Consider the following 23,397-nt stretch of genomic DNA (forward strand, 5'->3'; position numbering starts at 1 on the left):
CTAGCTTTGTGATGACCTAGATGTTTTGCAGTTGCGGGGGTAGCAGTTATTCTAAAAACAGGAAGTGTTCTCCCCCGCATATAGATATATATACACACACAGTACTACAGTGCATTTGGGACCTCTTGCTGTACAGAAGACACAGAAAAGAATACACTAGTAAAGGTAATTTAAAAACAGTTCATTTTAACAACAGCAGCAGCACTTTAAGTCCACTCATTGCTCCCAGCGTTACTCATTTCTACATATAAAAAATAGCTGTATAAATTCCGATTTTGAATTTACTATTCAATGAATTATACTTCATTCATACTGCTTGCTATATAGTTGTATATAGCTAGTAGAGAAAAGACTTTTTGTGTAGTGACCCGTAAGTTATAGAACTTCCATCATTCTTTTAGAGCCAAAATTTGTATTTTGTTTCCTTTTGTTTCTCTTTTCTACTGGATTACTTGTTGTTTTATAGGGCATTCGTTGCAAGCTCATTTATTGTGCTTTTACATTTTTGTTACTTTATCTTTTTGCTACTATTTCAATTATATTGTTCTTTTATATGTATTATGATGTGATTTAATCTGTACTGGAATAATGATTTCAATCATTTTTATTCTTCCACTAACTTAGCCTGTTTTGCTTTGTTTTGTATCTTTTGCTTATGCAACAGATAAACTAGATAGTTTGCTACCAACGGCCACTCCAACCTCCTGGGAACATGAATATGATTCTGCAGTAAAAAACAAAAACAAAAAAACCCCAACAATGTCATGCAAATAAAAATGTTAAAGGAATAAGCAGCAATTCAAAGAACTGGATCATTAACAGCCATTTACAGGCATGTGCAGGCCTTGCTCATTCGAGAATAGGGAAAAGTATCCCAAACTGCTGAAATACATGGTGCACTAAAATGTCTCTTAAAAATATGCTGGACTGCAATTATAATTTATTGAAGAGTCGCTCTCCATTTTTTTCTACTTTTACTTGAAATACCTTTGGCACAACCAAGCCATAATTGATTGTTTTTTCCACCCCATTGATGCTAGTTGGATAGAATTAGACAAATACTTAGCTTTCTCCACTGGATCCCTGAGTAGAAGTTATGGGGACCAAGTAATTGCCAGTTAGCAATGTAAATTCAATGCATCATACATTTTGACAAAGCTATTAAGTTTTAAATTTTTTGCATAAGCAAATCTCAAAATGATATAATTTCCAGTTAATAGACTCCCTACTTTAATATGGTGAATTTGAAAATATAAAATAATTTGCTCTCTTCTTGCTATTTTTGTCTTGACTACTTTTCTAGCAGAAATGGGGCTGAAACCTTCCTTTGGAGGCCCCATCTACACTGCCATATAATGGAGTTTAAAACTGCATTATATGGTCAGTGTAGACTCATATAATGCAGTTCAGCAGCATTAATATAAGTCAAACTGCATTATATGATAGTGTTGATGGGGCCCAAGCCCCATTTTTAGATATTCTTTATACTGGAATTATTACAAGACCAGAAATGAAAAATGTAACATTTACAGTACAATATATGAATCATACAGCCAGAATTACCCAGAGCATGGCGAACTCTACAGTGCAGGTTGTTACAGGACTTTTGCTCCACCTTCTCCCTCCATCTTTGATTTCACTCACTTCTTCCATGCCCAGTATGAAACCTTAATTCTTTGTCCTCTGCTCTCTACAGCACATGGCTGCTAGTAATTGTCTCTACATTTCGACCAATCAGATAGATATCCAAGGCTCAAAGCAGGACAGCTATCCTCATGGCCCTCATTGCTCCAATGGGGAAATGAAGGCCACATCTACACTCTTAGATAATGCAGTGTGGTGGTTGCATTAGCTTGGGACATCCAAATGAGGTACCTAGGCGAATGCAGTTTAACCTGGGGCAATCCTTTTACTCTGGCTTGCACTTGGGTTCTAAAAAATCGGACAATTTGTGGGTGCTCTGCCAGTGCATGATCCCAGATGGTGTCCCCACACTCCCTGAGTTTAGGCATCCCCTGGAGGTGCAATGGCAGTGCCCTGCGAGCCTCCCTGTACCCAGATTACCCACCCAAGATAGCTGGGAATCATTTTTACCCTTTGCTGGAAATTGCCTTCTTCCAGAATAGCCCTCACTGGTGACACTACAGACCTTTGGAGAGGAGAGAGGGCATCCCGCTCTAAAACCCTATTACATCATCAACGTTTAAAAGGCTTGCTATTTTTGGGGGGTATGAAATGAGATGAAGGAAGACTTGGGAAGCTGTGCCCGTGCCCAGCTATGCCAAACCTGCATAGAGCCCCAAGATGGAGCTCAGAACCGGCAGTGAGTAGAGTACATCTGAAAGTAGGCATTTCATTGTGAAGCATGCCTCCATGACTACAGTGCAACGTCTACTTAAGACGTCTACTGTTGCTCAGCCCAGGTTTTGCTTTGACATAAGAGCAGCATTTTCAGTTAAGAGCTAGTGCCAGTGGGAGTGGTGCTAAGGTGAGAGGGAGTGCTAGTGTGAGAGTACAGGACTTTAGAGCTTCAAGGGAGCAGCCTCCACGCCTTGTCCGCTTTGGGAGATTGCTGTCCACTTTGATCTTGTCTGCTTTGGGTTTGTTAATTTTGTGTGGTTTTTATTCCTGATATGTTTGGCTTCATGAAGAAAGAGAAGGGGGAGAGAGCAAGAGAAGAGGAAGGCTGGAATGAGCACATTATGAAGAAAATGATGATTCTGCCTCTTCACTTTGTACTTCCTTGTCACAACTTTGTGCTCTTACCATTTTAAAATTGATCTTCCTTTTTTATTGTTCCATGTGAATGTGGATTTGTACATTATTCATGATTTATAAAGTACATTATCTTATTTACAAACATGTCACCAAAATGGGGGGGGGGGGGTTCAGAGGGACAGAACGGATTAATAGCATTTCAATGCATTTCAAATTTGATTTCTGATAAGAGTGTTTTGAGTTAAGAGTTCAGTCACAAAGCAAATTAAACTTTTGAATCAAGGTATGACTGTACTTTGAAACAAGAGAGAAACGTATAGTGCTCAGCAGTCTAGGTGAGATCTACTCCCTGTTGTCACTATCACTTCAGAAGATTGCAGCAGCTGTCAGATTGTTCTCACATGCCACAGTTCCGTTCACTGTCCACAAAAGGTCTCTACCACAAGTAAGAGAAGAAAATCACTTCACAGTGTAGAAATATATTGTGGACCCACTCTGCTGTTGTTAGCATATCTTGTCTAGGGAGCAGATCCTGTTGAAATGCTGAGTAAGGATGCATCTACACTGTAGAACTAATGCAGTTTAACACAACTTTCGACCGCATCACATTGAGATGAAAAAGCATTGGTGACCTTCCCTTTAAGGCAGTGGTTCCCAACCTTTGGGCCTTCAGGTGTTTTGGACTTCAGCTCCCACAGTTCCTAACAGCTAATAATATGGCTGGCATTTCTGGGAGTTGAAGTCCAAAACACCTGGAGGCCCAAAGGTTGGGAACCACTATTTTGAGGCAAAGAATCTCCCCTCTTCCATCGTCAGCAGTTCGTTTCATGTCCTGCCTCCCCATCACACTCACATGTGGAAACTTGAGAGCTGGTAATACATTCATCTTACATTCATCAAAAGGTCAGTATTACTTTTTTTGTTTTTAATCAGAAGAAACAACAATATCAAAAAACCTAGAGATCCCTTGCCCTGCCCAAAGCCCCTAACATTAAAGGAGACTGGCCCCAGTTTAAATCCTCATCTTCCCATGGGAAAAATTGTTCTGCCCCAAACAGAGACAGTGATCCAGGTTAAAATTGTTGCTTTCCACGGGACTCTACCGATATGCATGGAACCCCAGAGGATACAAGAGGCAGTGATCCAGGTTAAAACCATTGATTTCCATGGGATCCTATGGTTCTCCATTGAACCCCATAGGATAGAAGAGACTGCTGATGGTTGGGCAATGAAACAGGACAGGAAACTTTGGTGGTTGCCATCACACCTGTTTTTCTGTTGTATATGAGTAAAACGTGATAAGAGGTAGGAGCTCTAAACACAATTCCTGGCCCATGTTCAGAGTTCCCTCCTTTCAGGACATTTCAGCCTCTTTTCAGCCCTGGAATGTGTGATGAGTTCCGTGCCTCTCCATGCTTGAAATGAGGTTTAAGTGTCCTACTGGGGGAAATTTCTCAGTATGATGAGGCCAGATTGTTGGAGTTCCCTCTTTTCAGGACACTTCTGCCTCTTTTCAACCATGCTTCTCCATGCTTGAATAGAAGCTGAACTGAGAAATTTGTCATCGTGATAAGGTATTTCAACTGCCATGACCCAGTGCTAGGGAATCCTGGAAGTTGGAGTTTTACACGGTCTTTAGCCTTCTCAGTGAAAGAGCCCTGGTCCCTCATCAAACTACAAGATTCCATAGCAATAAACCATAACAGTTAAAGTGGTGTCAAACTCTACAGTGTAAATGCTTCCTGGATACATGTGGGCTTCTTTTACAAAAGTGACTTTAAGTCGGTGAAGGCTCTAATTGTATTTTCAATTGGTTTCTATTTTCCTAGAAATGTTTCTTCTACTTCTACTCTTGCCCTTGTCTGCCATATTGCAACAATCTCTAGGAGAGGTATGAGTCCTAAGACTTTCATAGAACATAGACATTATCTGACAAATCCTAATTGTTTTGGGGTATACAGACTGCACATTTCACAATTATATCCTGGAGAAGGGGTGAAGTGACTATGTTCATTCGCCTACCACTATGAGCTCCATGAACACCACAGGTTGACTAGTTATGTTGGTTGTGTTTCAGTTTGCACAGCTTGGGGGTGGGTGGTGTTCTTTGAGAAGCATGGCCAACTAGATCCATAGTTTATCTTTGCCAACTTTAGTTAAGATGGGCATGAGGGTAGAAGGAGTACTAAATGTTGGGGGCAGCGAGCATGAATCTTCACTTCTCGCCATAAAAAAGAAGTTCCGATATTTATCACATTCTAGCCATGTCAACTTCTTTCACTTTTTTGCCTTCATCTTTCTCATTCTTCTCTAACTGCCTCTCTCTTGAGACAAACTGCCCCCAAAATAACCCTTCAGTTAATGGGAGAGCAAAAGAGGGAAGGGAAAAACAGTGTGGTGTGGGAATGAGCTTAAGGAAGTAATGGAGTGGCAGGAACAGATATGTTTTTTAAATGACATATAAACGAGAAGGATTTTGCTATAAACATTGCTAATATGTATTAGGGTCATAATCAAAAGCAAAGAAATGCATATTAAAAATTTTAAGAATTCTCAGGCTTATTTTTTTTTCTCCCACCAATACTTTTTCAGTACCCAGGCATAGCAACAGATCTCCCTGAAAAAATACAAAAAGAGATTGTTGACAAATTTAATGCTATCAGGAGAGGAGTGCAGCCATCTGCAAGCAATATGGTGAAAATGGTAAGATAGAACTTACTGATGTATCACCAGGGCTGTAGCTGGGGGCGGGGTGTGTGTGTGTTAGGGGTTCAATCCCCCCCCCCCTTGAAATTTTTCAGATTTTAAAAAAAACTTGATTTACTCATGAATTTTAACTAGTTAACCAAATCCCCATGAGTGTCTTGAAGTTTATCAGTGGAGCCTGATTTCTAAATTATTTTGTGTTATGGAAGTACTCCATGATTCGCTAAAAAAAGTGTTGTCGTCCCCCCCCCCCCGAATTTTTTTTCTGGTAACGACCCTGCGTATCACTGTAGTTGGTTTCACACATGTCTTTTAGTTTAAAACTGTTTGTGTTTCATGGATGCCAACGCTATGACTGCATAACAAAATTTATTGTAAATGTTTACAGAGACTATGAATGGCAGCTAATTGTCCCCTCCATTGCAAACTGGATTGTTTAAACCAGTGTTTCTCAAACTGTACTCCTCCAGGTGCTTTGGACTTCAGCTCTCAGAAATCCTAGCCAGCTTACCAACTGTTATAAATTGTGGGACATAACGTCCAAAACATTTGGAGGAGCACAGTTTGAGAACCTCCGATTTAAGCCAACTGAACCATTATTTCCAGCCTTGGTCCTATTTTGTTCTATTGATTATAAGCAGGATATTACAGTACAGTACTTCTAAATATTATTAGTCCTGTTTCCTACGTCTCTTAAGATCTTATGGTCTACAAAAATGAGTGAACTGAAGGGATAACATCTTATTCCAAAAGAAGAGGCTCATCTCCTACCAAAATAGGTGTAAATTCTAAGTGCACATCCAGTATAAAGCCTGCATTTAACAAAAGGCATTGGGCACTTTTAAAGTCATTTATACAGTTGGCAGATTGCTAAATGACACTTTCTATCTCTATTGCTAATTTATTTGAGTATATTCCAAATGGAGAGGTGCCCATAGGACTTCCATGCACATACTTGTTGCTAGAAAGAAACCACTAGTACTGCAAGGATGTGTCCTTTCTTTAATCTATCAACTGAAGCTCTACTTCTATGGGTCTTTTGAAAAGCTAAACTCCTCTGGATGGTTCCATCAGAAGAGAACCTGGGCATCCAGAATGAAGGTTCTTTCTCTGTAGATCAGGAATCCTCAAACAAAAACCCACAGCCGGATAAAGCCATCCAAGGTTATTTACCCACCCCCTGTCCTAAACTTTAGACTTAGGATCACCCTAAGTCTGAAACGACAAGAACAATCCTAACTAACTTGACTCTCTCATCAGTCAAAAGCAGGCCCAAACTTCCCACTGAAAGACTGGTAACTTTATCATGGTTAAAATTGTTCTTCGTTTTAAATATTGTATTGTTCTTTCATACGTTTTTGCACTACAAACAAGATATGTGCAGTGTGCATAGAAAATGGTTCAAGTTTTTTTCAAACTATAGTCCAGCTCCCCAACGGTCTGAGGGATTGTGTACTGGTGATATTGAGCTATTTTTTGTTTGGAATTCCCTTCTAGAAGGGAATTCCTGCTCCTCTCCCGGCCGTGGGTCCGTGGGTCCTGGCAAGGAGGGGAGCCGTTACAAATCAAGGTTTTAGCCAGAAATTCTTACCCTCAGACGTGAAGAAAGAATATCGAGTTGTTTTTATCCAGCTGAATAAGATGACAGTCTGCGATCGTTCGTCAAGAAGTCATGACATACATTTACAGATCAACCATTTTATAACAAAAACTAGCTGTGCCTGGCCACGCGTTGCTGTGGCGAAGTCTGGTGGTATGGGAAATAAAGTATTGAGGAATTGGTGGTAGTTAAGGTCAAGGGTAAAGATTTTCCCCAGACATTAAGTCCAGTCGTGTCTGACTCTGGGGATTGGGGCTCATCTCCATTTCTAAGCCGAAGAGCCGGCGTTGTCCGTAGACTCCTCCAAGGTCATGTGGGATGACTACATGGATCGGCGTTACCTTCCCGCCGGAGCAGTACCTATTGATGCACTCACATTTGCATGTTTTCGAACTTCTGGGTTGGCAGAAGCTGGAGCTAACAGTGGGGGCTCTCTCCGCTCCCCCAATTCAAACCTGCAGCCTTTCAGTCCAGAAGTTCAGTAGCTCAGCGCTTTAACACGCTGCGCCATCAGGGGATATTATTTCTTAAAGGCTGTGAATATACAATATTTCTGATTGGTTTTTTTTGTTTGTTGGAGGCAAGTATGAATGTTGCAATTAGGAAAAATGATTAGGATGTAATGACCTTGCAGCTTTAAAGCCTGGCTGTTTCCTCCCTGAGTGAATTTTTTGTTGGGAGGTGTTAGCTGGCCCTGATTGTTTCCTGTCTGGAATTCCCTTGTTTTCAGAGTGGTGTTGTTTGCGATATTTTATGTGCTTCTACTGTCTGTGGCCCTGAGAAAACAGAGGATTTGCCAGACTTTGAGGATGGGAATACTTTGTTGGGAGGTGTTAGCTGGCCCTGATTGTTTCCTGTGTGGAATTCCCCTGTTTATTTACTGTCCTGGTTTTAGAGATTATATTGTTCTGCATTATTCTATCCCAGTAATTATTTCATATTAAAGAAGAATCTCACTTATCCAACATTCGCTTATACAATGTTCTGGATTATCCAACGCAGTCTGCCTTTTCATAATCAATGTTTTTGTAGTCAGTGTTTTAAATTCATTGTGATATTTTAGCGGTAAATTTGTAAATACAGTACAGTAGAGTCTCACTTATCCAACATAAACAGGCCGGCAGAATGTTGGATAAGCGAATATGTTGGATAATAAGGAGGGATTACGGATAAGCCTATTAAACATCAAATTAAGTTATGATTTCACAAATTAAGGACCAAAACATCATGTTAGACAACAAATTTGGAAGAAAAAGTAGTTCAATACACAGTAATTCTATGTAGAAATTACTGGATTTATGAATTTAGCACCAAAATATCACGATATATTGAAAGCATTGACTACAAAAATGCGTTGGATAATCCAGAACGTTGGATAAGCGAGTGTTGGATAAGTGAGACTCTACTGTAAATACTACATAGCATTACTGCGCATGAAAGTACTTTTTCTGTCAAATTTGTTGTATAATATGATGTTTTGGTGCTTAATTTGTATAACGATTACCTAATTTGATGTTTAATTGGCTTTTCCTGAATCCCTTCTTATTATCCAACATATTCACTTATCCTGCCGGCCTGTTTACGTTGGATAAGTGAGACTCTACTGTATATTTCTAATCTTATATTATCTGCTCAGAACTGGATTATCTGAGGCCCCTTCTTCACAGCTGTATAAAATGCACACTGAAGTGGATTATATGGTAGTGCGGAGTCAAGATAATCCAGTGCAAAGCAGATAATATAAGATTATAAATGGGTTATATAGCTGTGTGGAAGGGCCTTGAGTCTACACTGCCATATAATCCAGTGCAAATTAGATAATCTGTGGAAGAAGACTCAGTGAGGCCTAAATCTGCCTGTCCCCTAACTGAAACCTGGCTGTCCCTTGGCTGGTTGCTAGGCAACCACGTGGGCAGAGATTAGCCCTCTAAACTGGCAGCAATTGGATAAAAAAAATTATTGCTCTCCCTCTAATTAGGACTTTATTTTTCTTTTCTTTTTGTTGTATCAACCTTGAGGCGTGGATGATGGGTTGTGTTGTCAAATTTTGAGGTTGGGGGGCCTGTACTTTTGTTGTTTTGTGAATTGCCGTGATGCCATCACTCTTTTATATATATAGAGATATGGGAGGCGTGGATTGAATTCCGCGCTACACCTTTTCTCCGCCTTCCTATGCGCTAATTGGTCCTTAAAATGGTGGCGGGAACCCTCGTCCAATCAGAGGGCTCCCTATGTCTCGGGGTCCCCCACCAATCAGGGATGAGGAGGCGGGTTTATCTAGGAACAATGGACTTGCTGGGGATTAACGAGGAATTATGATTGAGTCATTGAGTAAATGTCCAGGAGGGGTTTCTAGACTGCTTTTTGGGGTGTAAATATACATTTTTGTCTGGCAGGCTTTGCCAGATTCCGGTGATGGGCTGTATTTGTTTTTGAAAGGTGTCATGTCCATGTTGACAGCTGAGGCCATCCTAGATTTTTTGTGAGTGAACCGAGAACCAGATGGTCACCCTTTGCATTAAATGGGCTGCTCCGACGTTCAATGAAAGGGGGGAGACCAAATCTATTGTCCATGCAAGAAATGGGTGTCTGACAGTTTCCTGGTGGAAGGGATTTCCTTCTGAGGTGCTGCAACTTGTTCATTCCTAGGTCAGGTCTCGGTCATTCTTCAATATAAGACATTTTTCACAAGAATAAAGAAAAGGAACAGGTAGGGTACATAATTCATACATAGGAAAAGACATTGCACAAGGAAAATAATATTGGAAAATGTGTGTCAATACAGAAAAAGCAGAAAGATAAGCAGTGAGAAATAAGGCAAACATGTGGTTTAAAATTGGCTAACTCTTTTGTCTGAATAAACAGGGAGTACTTTTGTTTGTAAAAGGATTAACAGGGTTGTTATCTCTTGCCTCAGGCTAAAAGGTAAAATTACAGTGGACAGTAAATATCTCAGTTACCTTCTGCTATAAATATATGAAATATAAAGCCTTGATTTTTGAACTATCTTTCACAAAGTCCTGGGGGGGGGGGGGTCAATCACACTGGCCCTCTGTTTCAAACGTTTGAGAACCCAGTAGAATATCAGATTAATGGATTTATTTTAGCCCCTCTATGAATGCTCACTGTATTGCAATGTTACGGATATGAAATGTACTTTCCATCTTCCCTGTGTTTGCTTTATTAAGAAATGGAGTGATAAAGCTGCCGATAATGCTAAAATATGGGCCCGAAAGTGCATTGCAAGAGCCGCTCCACAAGAAGAACGCTTTGTAGATGGTAAGTGAAATGAACATACTGGGGGCCCTTCCACACAGCCATATAACCTAGAATATCAAGACAGAAAATCCCACAATATCTGCTTTCAACTGGGTTATCTGAGTCCACACTGCCATATATATTCCAGTTCAAAGCAAAAAATGTGGGATTTTATTCAGCTGTTTGGAAGGGGCCTGAGAACAATGTGGGTAGCTGAAACTAAAAGGGCATTCTAAACATTTTATGCACACATAAAAACACCTTTTATTTATTTTAAGCATGTTGGGCTCTTCTTGCACTGCTGAAAGCACTCGGCCACCGTAATGGTCTGGGGCAAGGGTTCCCAAACTAAGGCCCTCCAAGGTCATTTACCTAGGCCCCGCCCTCAGTTTTAGACTTAGGCTCGCCCAAAGTCTGAAATAACTTGAAGGTACACAAACAATCCTAATTAACTTGACTATCTCATTGGCCAGAAGCAGGCCCACACTTCCCATTGAAATCCTGATAGGTTTATGTTGGTTAAAATTGTTCTTATTTTTAAATATTGTATTGTTCTTTCGTTGTTGTTGTTGTTGTTGTTGTTGTTGTTTGCATTATAAATAAGACGTGAAGTGCATAGGAATTTGTTTGTATTTGTTTTCAAACAATATTCCGGCCCCCAACTGTCTGAGGGATTGTGGACCGGCTTTTGGCTTAAAAAGTTTGAGGACCCCCCCTGGCCTAGGGTTTTGGCTTCTCCCCATGGTGGCAGGCAGCATGTAGATGCCTCCTCACAGTCACAAAATGTGGCTGGAAATGGCATAAAAATGCCATTTCCAAGCCGTGTTGTGTCCACTAACAGCTGCCTTAAGCCAACTCCATGGCAGAATAACGGCCACACAGCTCAGCCGTGCTGAAGCTGGTTTGGCAGGGCTGGGCATAGGTAGAGTCTTCCTACACTGCACACATTCCCATCCCCCCCCCCCCAAAGCTACATATAATCCTTCCTAAACATCAGGCTCTGTTCTTCCCGAATCTGTATTATCCGGAAGCAAACAGAGCCTGGGAGCAGTAAGTTCCCTCCTCTCTTCCAAAGTTCCATTGCTTCCTGCATGATGCAGATACAGGATGCAGTGAATGGTAAGGAAGGATTTTCTGTAGTTTTGGGTGGAATGTTTAGGAAGGCAGGGCCACCCCACTTCCTTGGGCTCCCAGCGGGTGCAGAGTATGCAATGGCTGCAAGTACGCAATCTCAGATTCCACATAGGAATCCAAAATGGTAGTCCCCACTGCCAAAATATAAAGATCCAGATCTTCCTGAACGATTCAGACATCTTCAGCCATGAGGGTAAAGACAAAGATGCACCCAGAGGAAAAGTGTTCTTACCGTACATCAGGGGAAACACTGACCGCATAGGAAAGCGGATGAAAAAACACAACCTACAAACTTTCTACAGACCCACTAAGAAAATTCAACAAATGCTACATTCAGCAAAGGACAAGAGGGATCCTCTCACCTCTGCAGCAGTCTACTGTATACCATGCAGCTGTGGACAAGTCTACATAGATACCAGAGAAGTCAACTATAGCAGAGCACTTGATGAACCATCCTGGACACAGAATATTACTTGAAAATACAGTCTACATAGGGACCACCAAACGCAGCATTAGCCAAACACGAATCAAAGAACATGAAGGGCACTGCAGACTAACCCAACCAGAGAAGTCAGCTACAGCAGAGCACTTAATGAACCATCCTGGACACAGTATATTATTTGAAAACACAGAAATGCTGGACCGCTCTAGCAACTATGTCAGACTACACAGAGAAGCCATTGAAATCCACAAACATGTGGAGTATTTTAACAAAAAGGAGGAAACCATGAAAATGAACAAAATCTGGTTATCAGTATTAAAAAAACACCAGAATCAAAACTGTAAAGAAAGAACACCACTCAGAAACAGGGGGATTACACACAGCAAACAACCAAGTGCCAGTTAACACCTCCCAAACAGAGGATGCCCCCAGGCAACAGAGGCCAGGCTTCCTCTGTGTAGATACCCTAACTGATTGACTTTGCAACTATAGTGCTACTCAAGCTTGCTAATTGTAACACACACTCGCTTCAGATAAGTTTTTTCTCCCACCCTAGACATTTCACAGATGTATATGCACCCCACTTGCCTTACTAGCAATAGAACCTCTGAAGATGTTAGCCAAGATGTACGCAATATGTCAAAAGAGAATCTTGCTGGAATATGGCCATACAGCCCGAAAAACTCACAACAACCCAGTGATTCCGGCCATGAAAGCCTTTGACAACTCTTTTAACACACTTTTCATATACCCCTTTAACATCTTTTCAGCTCCAATTGTTCTGTGTAAAATCTCTAGCCATAAAAATAACAAAGTTGAACTAGCAAATCCTCCTTTCTGTAGTTTACATGATTTACTTATTTCCCCACTAATTAAAATCTGAGATTCTATTATATATATATATACACACACACACACACACACACACATGATATATCTGTGCCATCCATTCTTGAAAGTTTCTTTTGTATTTCATTTTCTCCAGCATAGCTGAAACATTGTGAAAAGCTTTTTCAGCATCCAAAAATATCAAAGCCACTTGCTTCTCATTATGTGCTTCATGATATTCCAAAATATCCAAACACATCTAGTATTGTCTCTTAGGCATCTCTTTGGTAGAAACAACAATAAAACAAACCTTCATATAGAATTCATAAAACCTTTTTCAATCTCCCTGCCAAGATGGAAGTAAATCTTATCATCATTATACAAAAGAGATAATTTTTCAGATCTTTTAAACCACGGTTTGTCTTAGAAATTAAAATCTTCATTTACACTGTCATGTAACAGAGTTTCAAACTGCATTCTGTGGTCAATGTAGACTCATATAATACAATGCAGTTAAACTGTATTATATGAGTCTTAACTGACCTCATAATGAAGTTTCAAGTTGCATTATATGGCAGTGTAGATGGAGCCAAAGTTTTCGATAATTTGATATATTTCATGGTTTGCTGTAAAGGAACAATTTGATCTTATAATAGTCTGTGGACAATTCAACGAGACCTGGTGCCTTATTTGTCTTCATCTCTTCAAGTATCTCAACAATTTCTGCCTTCGTTATCAGTTCATCGCAGCTCATTCATTGCTCAACCTTCAGCACTGGAAAATCTGTTTTACTAGACATTTTTCTATCTGGTCTTCAGCCACTGAGGAATTGTCCTCCTGCAAACATTTACTTGACCCTGCCAATACTGTCAGTCATGCAGATCTTAACAGGTATGTTTTCCCCTGGGTAAATTATCTGATAGAGAAGACTTTTTCACACAGGTTTTTACTTATTTGCTTTTATAACATTCCACTGATTATTTCATTTTGCATTCATTGCTCTATGCGGACTTGTCTCCAAAAATGACTAAGAAATCATTAGAATAAGTTATACACTGCTCTTTTTCATGGAGCATTTTGCTACTACGGTCTAAATAGCCAGGATGGTGATTCTTACCTCTATGAATTTACACTAATTGATTTGGCAAACATTTTTTCTTTCTTTCAGGGGTCCTGTGTGGGGATAATAGAGTCCGGTCAACTTATTCAACTTCCTGGTTAGAAGTAATTGACTTGTGGAATCAAAAATCATCTAACTTCAAATATGGAGTTGGAGCAATTGACCCCCGCAGAGACATATATGGTTACACTCAGGTATGAAAAAACAGTGATAAGGGAAATGTTTACTTTAATTCAATACATGGTGAATGGCCCATTAACAGGTAAAGTATAATAAACTACAAATCACATTTGTTATAAAACATAAGCATACTTAAACATAAAATTGCAATAATGTTGTAATAAATAGACACAGTAAACCATGTCTATTTTTAAAAATCTAATAATCTTTAAAATGAAAAAAAATTCTGCCATTAAGATATAGATTCATAAGATATGATATCAAACTATTCAAGAATTCTCAGAGTAAATATAGAGGTTTAATTTTTAGGAATATAAGAAAATAACATCTAAATTAATTGAATCACTGGAATCTGTGTAAGCATTGACTGGTGAATTTTCCAACAGGGTTGTTTTGTGTTTTCCGGGCAGTATGGCCATGTTCCATAAGTATTCTCTCCTAACGTTTCTCCCACATCTATGGCAGCCATCCTCAGAGGTTGTGAGGTATATGGAGAAACTAAGCAAGGAAGGTTTATATATGTGTGAAAGATCCTGGGTGGGGGAAAGAACTCTTATCTGTTGGAGCCCAGTGTGAATGCTGTAATTAATCACCTTGATTAGCATTAAATGGCCTTCCCAGCTTCACCTCCTGGCCTGGGGCCCTGTTCAGAGTTGTTTAATTATAACATTCACACTGGCCTCCAACAGACAAGAGTTCTTTCCCCCATCCAGGATCTTCCACAGATATATAAACCTTCCTTGCTTAGTTTCTCCATATACCTCACAACCTCTGAGGATCCCTGCCATAGATGTGGGCAAAACATTGAGAGAATACTAATGGAACATGGCCATACTGCTCAGAAAACACAAAACAACCCTGTGATCCCGGCCATGAAAGCCTTTGACAACACAATTTTCCAACAGTTCAGTAAGTTTCCCTTGCTTGAAATTCTTAGAAATTCCATTCATATTGGTGAGGAAATTAGTTCAAGTATGATCTGCTATTCTTTTTTTCCCTCAAACTTGGACCAATAGTCACTTGCAGTATAGTATTATATGGTAAATGTCAACACTCCATCAACTTGACTGAATGGGAGAAGCAGCTGCAATTAGTAATGAATATATATTAGTAACCAATAATATTTGAGCCTGCTGTATCTGTGGATTTATGATCCATGAATTGGCGGTGGCACTCCTACTTATTCATTTGCAAATAACCATGCAGGAATGCTGCCACTGCCACAATCAATTGCAAGGTGGGAAAGAACTTCTGCAGGGACACAGGGAGTGATGATTGACGGGGGCAATGGCACTCTTGTTCAGCCATTTACACAAAAACACTGCAATGGTCGTGGTGCTTCTGCATAGATGTTCTTAGGACCTGCTTGAAGGTGGAAATAGGTGGCTGTATAGACACGGAGGTTCAACTGACTTCTCCAATTCTGTGTGCTTGATTACCTAGTTAGTTTTCAAGATGTATCAGGTGTTCAGAATGTAGCATGTGACACAATAAAACATATATGTGTAGCCAGCCTATAAAGATACGCACCACACATAATAAATGGAGTGTAGGGGCAAAGATGTAAAAGATGTAAAAATACTCCTCTTAATCCAAAGTCAAAAGCAGGAGGCCCCTTTTCTGTGGAGAGGGCGAGGAAGGACACCACAAAAGTTGGATCTTCAAACTGCAAAAGAACTATTTATTGTGTGGCCATAGCAATGTGACAAATACATGCATACATGCAATCAAAGGATTTGTCCGCTTTCAAAATGGTTGCAAGGGTTTTTATCGCTTCCACAGAAAATAGCAAGCATATCCTTATTGGCTTACAAAGATCATTTACCCCATTCGTCTAATGTTGGCTACATGACAAGCATCATGCAATTCCATTGGTTTTCTATGCTGTAACAACATGTGACTCTTTAGGCAATGGTGCTTTCATGTTATTGACCCTGATCTCAGTACTTCCTTATCTTTTCCTTGTTACAAGTATAAGCTCGAAACCGTATGGGAATATGAGGGAGTTAGTGGATAACCGGTTCTGACTTGAAGTATTGTTATTATTGAAAGTAACTTCTTTTTCTCTGGAACAACTCTTTTCCCAAACATCAGCATTTTCTCTCAAGTGCAGGCCTTTCTCAAACATAGGCCTTTTGCAAGTTAGGTCAATCAAAACATATGGGATTTATAGTCATTGGAGGTATCTCCAATTCTCTTTTTAAACCCACGTCCCTCTCAGGAGAATTGCTGATATCTGGAAAGTAAGGTTACAATTTTTTAAAAAAATATAAAGAATTAATATATTTTAATAAAACTTACATGGATGATAGCATAGTATTACATTATTTTTCCACATAGTCACCATTCAGTTCAATACATTTTGTCATCCGTGGGACAGGTTTTTTGATGCCTATGTCTAGAAGTCTTCCACCCTCCTCCTCCTGGCTCCGGCGGCAGCATGTTGGGCCGGGTGCACTCGGCCATGGCACAGCTCGGCAGGTTGGGGAGCCCCTCCAACCAAGAGGCAGCCTTGGCCCCGCCTCCGCCACCCGCTCCCAGCTCCAGCTCTATTGCTGCTCCTTCCTCCTCCTCCTCCTCCTCCTCCTCCTCCTCCTCCTCCTCCTCCTCCTCCTCCTCTTTCACCGTTGCCAGCTCCTGCAGACAGGATCCCAAACTGGCTGAAAAAGGTGGCGGGAAATTTCTAGATACAGGCATCAAAAAACTTGTCCCACGGATGACAAAATGTATTGAACTGAATTGTGATTATGTGGAAAAATAATGCAATGTTTATGCTATAACCCATGTAAGTTTTATTAAAATATATTCATTCTTTGTATTTAAAAAAAATCTTTTAACCTTACCTCGTATATACTATAGATCAGACCAAGATACAATACTTACACATCCAGTTGTGCCATGATTGTATTATATTGAAGACACTTTACTCTGAGAGGCTGATAGTCATGCTTCACACTGATTCAGTTTCACTTTCACAAAGTTGGACTCTGCTTTTAAAACTTAATTTGAATATATTCTTTCTCTTTATGTGGATAGATGATTTGGCACAACTCATATCTGATTGGATGTACAGTTGCCTTCTGCCCAGCAGAAGAGTACAAGTTCTTATATGTTTGCCGTTTCTGCCCTGCGTAAGTATCTTTCGGAAATCATGGAATCATAGAATTGGAAGAGACACAATAGCCATCCAGTTCCCTGCCGGAACACACAATCAAAGCACTCTCAACAGATGGCCATCCAGCCTCTGCTTTAAAATCTCAAAAGTGGGAGATTCCATCACCCTTTGAGACAGCATATTTCCATGGTTGAACAACTCTTATTGTAGGCATTTCTTCCTAATATTCAGTTGGAATCTCTTCCTGCAATTTGAATCCATTGGTCTGTATCCTAGTCTCTAGAAAACAAACCTGCTCCATCTTTAATGGGACAGCTTTTCAAATAAATTGTTAATTTATTATTCTAGGATTGGTATGCACACACAATGAAGTACACAAAAAGCCTCTGTGACCTGGGATTTCCCCATCCATTTTAACAGAGAAAGTTGCCAGGGAAATAATGAATATGCCAGTGTGAGATGACTTGGTAGATAAATGAAGCAGATCTTGCACACAGGGGATGTTCCGCCTTTCTCTCTGCCTCTCTCTCCCTGGTTTCTATTAGAAATACGGTCGCTTCCGATAGTACAGTACCTTCAGAGTTCTCAGCAATCCAGACGTGTTGAAGTATGGCATAATATTATTCCCACGGGGGCATCTATCTTAAGAACACTTGATAAATTTGATGCATCAATAGTGTATTTTTAGGAAAGGCAGACCAACAAAAGTCTTTAAAAAATCTTTTCACTCTATCCCATTTCAGATGTGGCAAATAGGATGTTGGAAAGTTTCTGCAACTGCCAGTGATGCTCCAAACACCAATGTGCACTTAAATAAAATGATAGTTTAAACAAAGTTCAAACCACTTTTTAGTTAACACTTTCCTACACATGTACAGGTAATTCCATATACCTGTATCAATCCCAGTTAAAATTCCACATAGCTACTAAGGTTTGATTTTAAAAAATTAAGCTGCTTCCTCTTGAATGTCACATGTAGTGAATGTTGTTTTGTGTTCTAACCCTTTTACCTTATTACTTAATAAGTGCACCTTGATAATCCATTCATATTGTAACTTCAGTGGAAATTCAATAGAAGAAATTGCAACACCCTACAAAGAAGGCCCACCCTGTGGAGACTGCCTCGATAATTGTGAGGATGGACTTTGCAGTAAGTTATTATTATTACAGTGGGCATGGGTAAATACGGACACAGTACTCTTTATTTGCTCTGTAAAGGACAGGGAGAGCAAACAACTCACAATGGTCTTGCTTACCTTCAGTTACTACAGTGTAGCTTGGTCTCACCCAGTTGTTCTTCTTCCCTTGTAAGTTTCAAACATTATTGGAAGAAAACACTCCCAATGCAAGTCCCACCATGTACCTTCCACACTAGTAGGTATAGTATACCTGTATGGCAGTGGTTCCCAACCTGTGGTCTATGAACCACCACTAGTCAGCAAGAACTAAAATATGGTCTGCAGCCACACCATTACTACTATGGATAATAACACAGCCAAACTAAAAAAATAAAATAAATCTTAATGTCTTCGTTTTTAGGCCTGTTCCTGGGATTATTTCGGGTGCTGATTCAGAAAATTAAAATGGATAGATCACATCAGCTCCAGATTATTAATTATGGTTTTCTGTGAGCAAGCAGATGGTGACTACTAGATGGCATATGTTCTGTATCCGAAACTAGAGCTGATGTGATCTATCCAATGCAATTTTCTGAACCAGCACCCCAAATAACTAAACCAAATCTAAATTTGACCAAGAACTGATTCGTAACCTTTTTGGTACTAATGTTGGAGAGTGGTCCCTGGTCAAAGTGGTTCCTGGTCAAAAAAGGGTTGGGAACCACTGCTGTATGGGATAGGGAAGATCCAATTCATCCCAGTGGCTCATCTTTCAAATCATATTCTGTCTCAAAACTGGAGGAGCTGTGTCTAACTCTATGCCTATAGCTGAAGGCACAGCAATGAATCATCCTCTGGGACTTTGGGGGGAATCCTCTGAGGTTCTGGAAGATATCCAGGTGATTGCTGTGCAGAGATGGAAATTTCCTCATTTTACAGCCAATGATGATGATGATGATGATGATGATGATGATGATGATGATGATGATAAACGGGGCGGCTTACAAAGGCACTTCAGGGTGCAGCATATAACATAAAACAGTACATAAGTATAAAAACAATAATATATAAAATTACTAGCTGTGCCCGGCCACGCGTTGCTGTGGCAAAGTATGGTAGTATGGGAAATAAAGTATTGAGGAACTGTTGGTAGTTAAGGTAAAGGGTAAAGGTTTTCCCCTGACGTTAAGTCCCATCGTGTCTGACTCTGGGGGTTGGTGCTTATCTTCATTTCTAAGCCGAAGAGCTGGCGTTGTCCGTAGACTCCTCAAAGTTCATGTGGCATGACTGCATGGAGCACCGTTATCTTCCCGCCGGAGCAGTACCTATTCATGTACTCACATTTGCATGTTTTCGAACTTCTGGGTCGGCAGAAGCTGAGGCTAACAGTGAGGGCTCACTGCACTCCCCCAATTCAAACCTGCGACCTTTTGGTCCACAAGTTCAGCAGCTCAGCGCATTAACACGCTGCGCCATCAGGGTATATTATTTCCTAATGCTTATGAATATACAATATTTCTGTTTGTTTGTTTGTTTGTTTGTTTTTTGTCTGTTGGATGCAAGTATGAATGCTGCAATTTGGCAAAATGATTAGGATGTAATGGCCCTGCAGCTTTAAAGTCTGGCTGCTTCCTCCCTGAGGGAATTTTTTGTTGGGAGGTGTTAGCTGGTCCTGATTGTTTCCTGTCTGGAATTCCCTTGTTTTCAGAGTGTTGTTCTTTATATAGTGTTCTGATTTTAGATATTGTATTGATCTCTTTTATTATACCACAGTAATTTTTATATATTCTGATTTTAGTGTTTTTTAATACTTGGAGCCAGATTGTGTTCATTTTCACGGTTCACAGGAACATAATAATAATAATAATATTATAATAATGACTTTAGTAATACACACTGCTTCACTCCCTTCTCAGCTTCCTTTCTGGAAGAATCCTTTCTTGGGATGTGTTAGCTGGCCCTGATTGTTTCCTTTGTAGAATTCCCAATTTCCCTGCTTTTAGAGTGTTGCTCTTTATTTACTGTCCTGGTTTTAGAGATTATATTGTTCTGTATACCACAGTAATTATTTCATATTACAGTAGAATCTCACTTATCCAACATTCGCTTACCAATATTCTGGATTATCCAACGAAGTGTGCCTTTTAGTAGTCAATGTTTTAAATTCATTGTGATATTTTGGTGGTAAATTTGTAAATACAGTAATTACTACATAGTATTACTGCGCATTGAACTACTTTTTCTGTCAAGTTTGTTGTATAACATGATGTTTTGGTGCTTAATTTGTATAATGATTACCTAATTTGATTTTTAGTAGCCTTTTCCTGAATCTCTTCTTATTATCCAACATATTCACTTATCCAACATTTTGTCAGGGTGTTTATGTTGGATAAGTGAGACTCTACTGTATATTTATAATCTTATATTATCTGCGTAGAACTGGATTATATGAGGCCCCTTCTACACAGCTGTATAAAATGCACACTGAAGTGGATTATATGGCAATGTGGGCTTAAGATAATCCAGTTCAAATCAGATAATATAAGATTATAAATGGGTTATATAGCTGTGTGGAAGGGCCTTGAGTCTACACTGCCATATAATCCAGTTCAAATCAGATAATCTGTATTTTATAGGCAGTGGGGAAGAAGCCTGGTTGAAGAGGGCCTGGGCTGAGTGGGTTGCTAGGAGACCAAGTGGGCGGAGCTTAGCCTTCTAACTGGCTGCAATTGGATAAAAACAATTATTCCTCTCCCTCTTATTATTAGGACTTTATTTTTCTTTTCTTTTTGTTGTTGGAACCTAGGGGCAAGGTCGTTGGATTGTGCTGCCAAGTTTGGTGGTTCTGGGACTTGTAGTTTTGTTGTTTAGTCCTAGGCCGTAATTCCATTACCTTTTTATATATATAGATAACAACAACCAGGAGGAGCCCCAGTGGCGAAGTGTGTTAAAGCACTAAGCTGCTGAACTTGCAGACCAAAAGGTCCCAGGTTCAAATCCCGGGAATGGAGTGAGCGACTGCTGTTGCTCCAGCTTCTGCCAACCTAGCAGTTCGAAAACATGCCAATGTGAGTAGATCAGTAGGTACCGCTCCGGCGGGAAGGTAACAGCGCTCCATGCTGTCATGCCGGCCACATGACCTTGGAGGTGTCTATGGGCAACTCCGGCTCTTCGGCTTAGAAATGGAGATGAGCACCAACCCCCAGAGTCAGACATGACTGGACTTAACGTCAGGGGAAACCTTTACCTTTTTTAACAACAACCACTACCAACACACATAACATTGCACAAAATAAAATTGTTCAATTTTAAAAACACAGAATACCTGTAGGTAAAAACTGGCTGCCATCAATTCACAAACTAAAGTACCGGAGTATCAACCTCATATGAACCCATTTCAGCCTACTTGAGGTCAAAGGCCCATTTAAAAATCAGCCATTGGTGATCATGAGGTCTTTAGGAGCAAGGTTTAAGGCTATTGTGGATCACTGAACAAGAGAGGTAGTGATTTCTTCATTCCACATCTTATTATGCCCCTAATATGATTCCACAATGAATGGAAACTGCCTTTGTATCATGATCTAAACTTGTGAATTTAATTCTTTGGGGAAAAATCTGTCTACAATTTTATTTATTATTTATTTATTTATTTCAATCATTTATACCCTGCCCTTCTCACCCCAGGGGACTCAGGGCAGCTTACAAGTGGCAATTGATGCCGTTACACTGATATACAATGAACTAAAATTTTATGAGTCTGTGATTTGATATACACTGTACTCTTATCTGTGCATGAGCTCACAACGGGAATAATGTAATTCCTTTGATGTTTTTTTTTTTAAAAAAATGAATTAATGAATCACAGAATTAAACATCAGTGCTATCTTTCAGATATTTTAAGACAACCCCAAACAGAATAAATCACAGAAATACACCTGAGAGTTTGCCAATGCATATATCTAGATAAGACGGCTTCAGAACGAGGACAGCAAATATTTTAGATAATTTTAGTATAACAATTCTCGTTAGGGAGATTACATACTGCAATGCATATGTTTATAAATGGTGGATGTCCCCTTTTTTATTCCTAACTTTGTTTTGGTTTGATTCCTCACAGCTCAAACATGTGAGTATATGGATGCCCGTGAAGACTGTAAAACAATGGTGCTAATGTTTCCCTGTGAGAATGTATATATTCAACAAGTTTGCGCTGGCACCTGCAAATGCCCACCAGGACTTGTATAAATGCCTGAACAGTACTCAAGGGATGTCTTAATGAAGCAGATGGAAGTTCAGGATTAAAAAGAATTTTTCTTCTCACCTAAAGGATCATTTCCCACATTATTTGCAAATATAGATAATTGATCAAAATCTGGGTTCTTTTGGGTTTTTTTCTTTGCTTAATATTGCCTTAGAAGTCTCCAAAACCAGATGACCTACATCCAAGGGTATTAAAAAAACTAGCAGAAGTAATTTCAGAACCATTTCAAAATCATTTTTGATAATTCCTGGAGAACAGGAGAAGTTTTGAAGCTGTTTTAATTCCTAAGCAATTCTGGAATGTGTTGATATATATTTTTGAGTAAGCTGGTCATTAAGGTTTGATTTATATAGTGTTACATGTTTGGAACTCCAGAAAAGTGTTGATTTTGTGTTTTGTGTTTTGCTTTAAAATCAGTGAGGAATATTGCTTAAGAAAATTTCCAAAATATTAATTATACAACATTACTTATTAAATTTCATTTGTTTACCCTAGAGGTTTCTTCTTGTTGCAAAAATGAAATTAATTTTGTGAAACACTTGCGATCTGAAACCTGGATGAACCCAATTACTGTGGTTGCTTTAAATTCTCAGCCATTGGAGAAGGAGCCATCAATGGATGGATAAACTCCTGTTGCTGTTCAAGCTGGGCAACATAAAGCGAAACTTGATTTGGGAGGATGCAGCCTCGTCCTATATTCATCCTATATTCATTTCAAACTTGTCTACAACTCATCTGTAACTAACTAGTACTTTTCAAAAAACATATTTTAGGCAAGTCGCTTCTTGCAGTTTCTCAAGTTGCTCCTGACATGAAAAAAAATAAAAACTATTTTAGGCAACTAAAAGCACTTCGAATTTCCATTCAAAATGTCTACAGATAAATCCAAAGCACTTCTGAAGTGATTTTGGGCATTG

The 23,397-nt window shown here is 39.6% G+C and overlaps 1 protein-coding gene across 3 annotated transcripts; it reads left to right on the plus strand.

The window, feature by feature from the left end:
* LOC100564498 (cysteine-rich venom protein piscivorin) lies at positions 1-22,974 on the plus strand. Of its 3 annotated transcripts, none has more exons than XM_003215327.3 (8): positions 1-165; positions 4,548-4,609; positions 5,311-5,421; positions 10,213-10,303; positions 13,855-14,000; positions 17,023-17,117; positions 18,163-18,251; positions 22,337-22,974. In XM_003215327.3, exons 1-8 carry the CDS (start codon positions 21-23, stop codon positions 22,462-22,464), a joined length of 867 nt encoding a protein of 288 aa, XP_003215375.2. In that variant the 5' UTR covers positions 1-20; the 3' UTR covers positions 22,465-22,974. The 3 variants fall into 3 exon arrangements, with proteins under 3 accessions (XP_003215375.2, XP_062840566.1, XP_062840559.1); XM_062984496.1 differs by lacking the exon at positions 1-165 and adding an exon at positions 1,388-2,600; XM_062984489.1 differs by lacking the exon at positions 1-165 and adding an exon at positions 3,501-3,621.
* Positions 22,975-23,397: the final 423 nt, after the last annotated feature.

Source organism: Anolis carolinensis, chromosome 1 (genome assembly GCF_035594765.1).
Source record: "Anolis carolinensis isolate JA03-04 chromosome 1, rAnoCar3.1.pri, whole genome shotgun sequence".
Taxonomy (NCBI): domain Eukaryota; kingdom Metazoa; phylum Chordata; class Lepidosauria; order Squamata; family Dactyloidae; genus Anolis; species Anolis carolinensis.